The following is a 5,234-nucleotide window of genomic DNA, read 5'->3' on the forward strand; positions in this document are numbered from 1 at the left end:
TTGAAAACTTTATATACGATATGAAGTAAGAATGGTGGTTTCTTGACATAGAAGTAGTTGGTGTTAATTTTTAATTTGTAGTTTTGAGTGAATGTATTCTGAGCAAAATAGAAGTAGTTGGTGTTAATTTTTAATTTGTAGTTTTGAGTGAATGTATTCTGAGCAAAATGCCCAGGAATATATATAATTTTTAATTTAATATTTAAATTATTTACATAATTATATGTTAAAATCTTATTTTAAAAATAATAATAAAATAATAATGTATTATTCTTTAAAATAATAACGCATCTACCATCTTTGAAACATTACAGATTAAAGAAAAACAGTTTTTATACCTACTAACTACACCTCCCACACTCATTTCCCATCTCCTTCCATGATGATGATGCACGACGTATTACAGTCGACATCAATTCATCATATATATATATATATTACCCTTGCCGATGTGGTTTACCGCCTCTGAGCCCCGCCCGTGGCCCTAAGCAAGTCCGTTTCACACGGTGTCTTTCTCCTCCACTCAGGCGAAGAAACAAGAAACAAAACCTCCATAGTTTCATCGACTTTATTTTTGTATTTACATGCAACAAAATCTCTTCATTTAAAGCAGAACAGCCGGCCCTTAGAGTTCACGGAATAACCGCTATACGGAGTCCGCTTAGGTGTGGCCACAGAACCAAGAGGAAGCAACGAATGTCGCGGAGCAATCTGGCGAAGAGGAGACAGGAAAGCACGTCGACGAGGTGTGGAAATTGAGGAAAAGTCGCCGTCCCCTCTTCCAAGCTGTCGCCTCGACAAACCTCCTGCCAACACATCAGAGGTTGGCGTTCCGCATCTCACCCATTTCCCCGACGCTATGCGCCTCAACCACGATTCTCGCCCGCCTTTCGTTCCGCCAAGGCAGGCTTCCAGCCAATCTGCCATGTACTCCTTAATAACGTCCAGACCCCGATCTACCACTTGGGGAGGGGGCACAACCAGAGGATTCCCTTCCACCTTAAGAAACTGCAACTTTTCCAAGCGCCCAATAGATGCAGGCAATGCAGTGATTTGATTGTAACTGACATTTAACTCGATGAGAGACGTGAGACCCCCGATCGATTCCGGGAGAGACACAAGATAGTTAAAATTGCTGCTGAGATCCAGGTACTCGAGGTTCATCAAGTTCTCAAGATCTTCTGGAAGGCCTCCAAGCCTGTTCGTGTGGACATCTAGAAAGCGGAGAGACATCATGTGGGAGGTGGAGTAGGGAAGATGTGTGAGCTTGTTGGAATGAACACACAGCTTCCGGAGGTTCAGCAGTTCAAACCCCAGCCCCTCAGGCAGCCGTATGAGTTGGTTGAAATTAGCCATCAATTCTTCCAGTGAACTGAAATAAAAATTAAATGTCACCAGTCAAACATCACAAAAAATGGCGGGGCTTTGAGTGAAAAGAAATTACAAAGACAACTCTGAGATGCTTTGATTAGCCTACCGGCAGCTTTCAATACTATCAGGGAGCGCAGCAAGAGAATTCCCAGAAACATTGAAGACCTTAAGATTCAAAAGACGCCCGATGGAATCCGGTAGCGATGTAAGCTGGTTTGATTGAATGTCCAAATGAGTAAGATTCACGAGACTTGTAACAGAATCAGGCAAAATCTGCAATAAATAATTGAATCAGCGTCAATTTGAGGTGGGAGATTCCGGCCGAGTACTAATAAATAATAGTCTTGAAACAATGTACCTGTAAGTTATTATTAGAAAGGTCAAGCTTGACGACTGTAGATGACAGTTTCGCTATTTCATGTGGAACACTGTGAAGGAGAAGCCCGCTCAGGTCGAGCTTATGAGAGGAGCTTTTATGAGAATCTTGATTCAACAGCGCTACAATTTGTTTTTCAGCCTCTTGAAATTCGGATGTGTGGCTATCTGTGAGCATTTTAGCGTCCTCCGACTTCGTGGCTAGGGTTTTCCCATCTATCATAGGATTCCCATAGATTTGGTACTGCTCCGTGAGCTTTAGCATGGCTACGTATGGAATCTTTTCCTTTTCTGCGTCTTTCTTGGCCTGAATTTCCATCTGTACCTGCACTGACAGCAATACCCGCTAGCTAACACAGACATTTGAAACATTGTAGATACTAATATATTGACACAATAGGCAGGACTTACCCTTGCGGACTCCCACTGAACCTCAGCCATGCCCGGCGGACATGAAAGAGAGGCGATGACCTTCAATTTCTGGCATAACTCTGACTCGATGCGGGCCAAAGCTTGGTGAGGTTGCTCCAGCAGAGAAGTATCGGTTCGGGCGCTAAGACCTCCGATGGCTATAATAGGCATCTTGGTAAAGGCTGTCATCTTAAAGACGGAACACAATAAGTCAATTTATAGTATTCTCTAGCGGACTTCGTTCAGATCTGCCGCGTAGACACAGATTTCTCCCGAATTGAAACAAAATTTTGGATTTCTTAGGCAAACACGAAGTCCAGATGTCACAGTTGTTGCATACCTACAGATAGTGAGTCTATGGAAATTCAAAATACATCTCAATTTTGGAACCAAAACAAAAAGTTCAGGCAAGAAGGCAAAGATATTTTACAAGCATTGTATGATATTACGGAAAGAAGATTTAAATTCTTGGTCGAAACATCAGCCACTGCTGCTATTAATGAAATTTAGTTACCTCGAAGCTCTGACAAAGTGATGAAGACTGCCTATAACCCAAATCCCGATCGATTTTGGAATCGCGAGTACTTTGCCAACTGTATGTGCCAAGGCAAGTTAAGTTACCGGTATATATAATGGGAAGAGTTAGTGGGTACGGAACTTTCTTGCAATGACGGTACGGTATTGGACGGAAAACGGACGGAGATAATGGCCCCCACCGGGGCCGCCTGATCATTATCGCCGAAATGGATAAGTGACAGCTCATAAGGTCGCGATCAGGAGGTCAACGATTCTAAAGGCGGTTTGGTTACGAAGAATACAGTGATAGGAAATGTTTATTAAACTAAAAGTTGGAGTTAGAATATACGGGAAAGCCAACAACTAAAGTATGCTCACCATTCATAGTTGCACACCATAGTGGACTAGTCTCTCTTGTTGCAAATGAGTGGTTCAAAACTTCAATTTGCAGTATTTTGAGATATAATTCATATAATCCTTTGAGTGCACGAACCTACAATCTCACTTGTACATTAATTTGTGCAGATGAATCGTTTATAAACTTTTAGAATGAAGGGACGATTACAATATTAAAAAAAACATGGAAAATTAAATGCTTAGTAAGACGATAGCACGTCTCGTTTAATTTTCCGTATGACACTCATTCTTAAGTTTGATAAAGATAATAGCGCAACATAACATGTCCAGGACGAAAAGGTGGGGTTTCAAAAGTCTTAATGTATGGTTGTATATTTCAAAATTGTGGGATGTTGACTAAAGAGAAATGTGTTGTTTTTAACAACATACAGATGCATTATGTTTTACAATAACGGGATGTACTTTTTTAAAATAGTGCAAAGGGATACAACAAGGCCAGAATGTCACTGGTTTAGGGTTTAGGCTGGAATGCTTGTGCGATTTTTCCCTTCTTATAATCGACGCAAAGGGATTAGGAATTCCATGCGTTTGAACATGTGTTATGAATGCCCTCGATTCGGTTATGGAATATATGTGATCAGTTTTAATAGGAAATATCCCAATTATTTTAAATTTTAAAATTATTTGTTATTTTAAATAATAAAATTATAATAATTTATATTTATAAAAATATTATTATAATAGTAATATAATTAATTCTCGAATGGGTGTGAAGTAGATAGAGATTTTCTTGGGGATTGTCGATATGATTGGGGATTAAATGTTTGGGATGGTGGGTGGTTTTTTTCTCGCCTTCACACGCTCTCCCGTCTTAATGTTATGAAGCATCATAGATCTCAGCAGATCCACAACGTGAAGTTGGGTAGACCACGATGCTTATAGGTGGTGGGAGTAGAGGTTTATTTAAGAATATTTGTCCGGCCGTTGAATTGGTGTCACGGGTATCTTAGGGAGCTTAAGGTAACTATGTGTTGGCTCGTGGCACTTGGAATGCGGGGAGAACACTCAGTCGCAGTCTGTCTCTGCTCAAGGTTGGCGCACATAGTCTGGTATGTTTTCATGCTTATCATATACCCTGGGTTGGGGGTTGCAATTCATGATTCACCTCGTGTTTGGAGGGGAAAAGGAACAATGGTTAATTTGGAAATTTCTGTGACTAAAAGTCTACGGCTTTCTCAACTATGTTATGTCAATATCCACCTTTTTTAGCAATTTACTATCCCGTATGGGCATGATTACTGGTTTCCAGATCTTTTTTATAATGTTTCCCCTGGATGTTGAATATGGCCTTTTCCATTTCAAGCCAGAATTGCACTGGAAAACCCTATGGAGGGTAAGGGTTCAGATTTTTGGTCAAGGCTGAGTCTACGGACTCTAGTCTCGGGCTGCACGGGGGTCGTTGTTCTCATTTAGATGGTGCCTCACACTTCGGGTGGATTCTTGTTTGTATCTGTGTATTGGCTCGGGTGATGGATTTCTGGTGTGGTGCAATGTCATCCGACACTACCTCTGTTCTTATGCCCTTCCATTAATTTTATGTTTGATTTTCAGGTGGTTTTCTGTATTGTTGTTACTCCAGCTCCTCCTAAGTCACTTCTCCCTCTGGCCTCTGCACGGTGGGTTGGCTCTCGAATGTGGGAATGTGAGAGAATGCTGACGAAGGGTGGTCCAATTTACTCATAATGGTGAAGACTCCTCCTTGTGGTGGTCCCTGTGGTTGCAAGAATCAGGGTGGTAAGGGAAAGGAAACAAGCTCGACGTCTAGAAAGACTCTACGCTAGCACAACAGGAAAGCGGATGTTGGGATCTTATAGAATACGGTCTAGGCCTATTGTGTAGGGACCTCGACCCAGGTAAAGTAGTTGATTTTGACCTAGAAGGTAGAATTAAACTTCAAAGTTGAGCTTGAGTGACTGACAGAGGATTGGAGTGATTTAATCCCTCACCCTGGTTATACCTGCAACCACCTCACCTTGTATAAACAGTTTGTTCATCTCTTTTGGCGTATGAAATTTATTGTGGCTAAAGAAATGGTTTCTTCCCTCAACATAACTATAAATGTGGATTCGGATCTTGGTCTTAGAGAGATTCGTAAAGAACTTCAGCGAATTCAAATCTAGCTGCAGCACCGGAATGTTCGCCTT

General features: G+C 41.3%; 1 protein-coding gene across 2 annotated transcripts; it reads right to left on the reverse strand.

Moving 5' to 3' along the window:
* Positions 1-297: 297 nt before the first annotated feature.
* Positions 298-2,747, reverse strand: LOC149241214 (plant intracellular Ras-group-related LRR protein 6-like). Of its 2 annotated transcripts, none has more exons than XM_089367459.1 (5): positions 2,672-2,747; positions 2,158-2,497; positions 1,730-2,071; positions 1,478-1,644; positions 298-1,372 (listed from the first exon to the last, which is right to left on the reverse strand). In XM_089367459.1, exons 2-5 carry the CDS (start codon positions 2,344-2,346, stop codon positions 601-603), a joined length of 1,470 nt encoding a protein of 489 aa, XP_089223585.1. In that variant the 5' UTR covers positions 2,347-2,497; positions 2,672-2,747; the 3' UTR covers positions 298-600. The 2 variants fall into 2 exon arrangements, with proteins under 2 accessions (XP_089223585.1, XP_089223586.1); XM_089367460.1 differs by having other exon boundaries at positions 2,158-2,346; positions 2,672-2,740.
* Between the last annotated feature and the right edge of the window lie 2,487 nt (positions 2,748-5,234).

Source organism: Pinus tabuliformis, chromosome 8 (assembly GCF_031772625.1).
Source record: "Pinus tabuliformis cultivar Carrire ecotype Pingquan chromosome 8, CPIR1, whole genome shotgun sequence".
NCBI lineage: Eukaryota > Viridiplantae > Streptophyta > Pinopsida > Pinales > Pinaceae > Pinus > Pinus tabuliformis.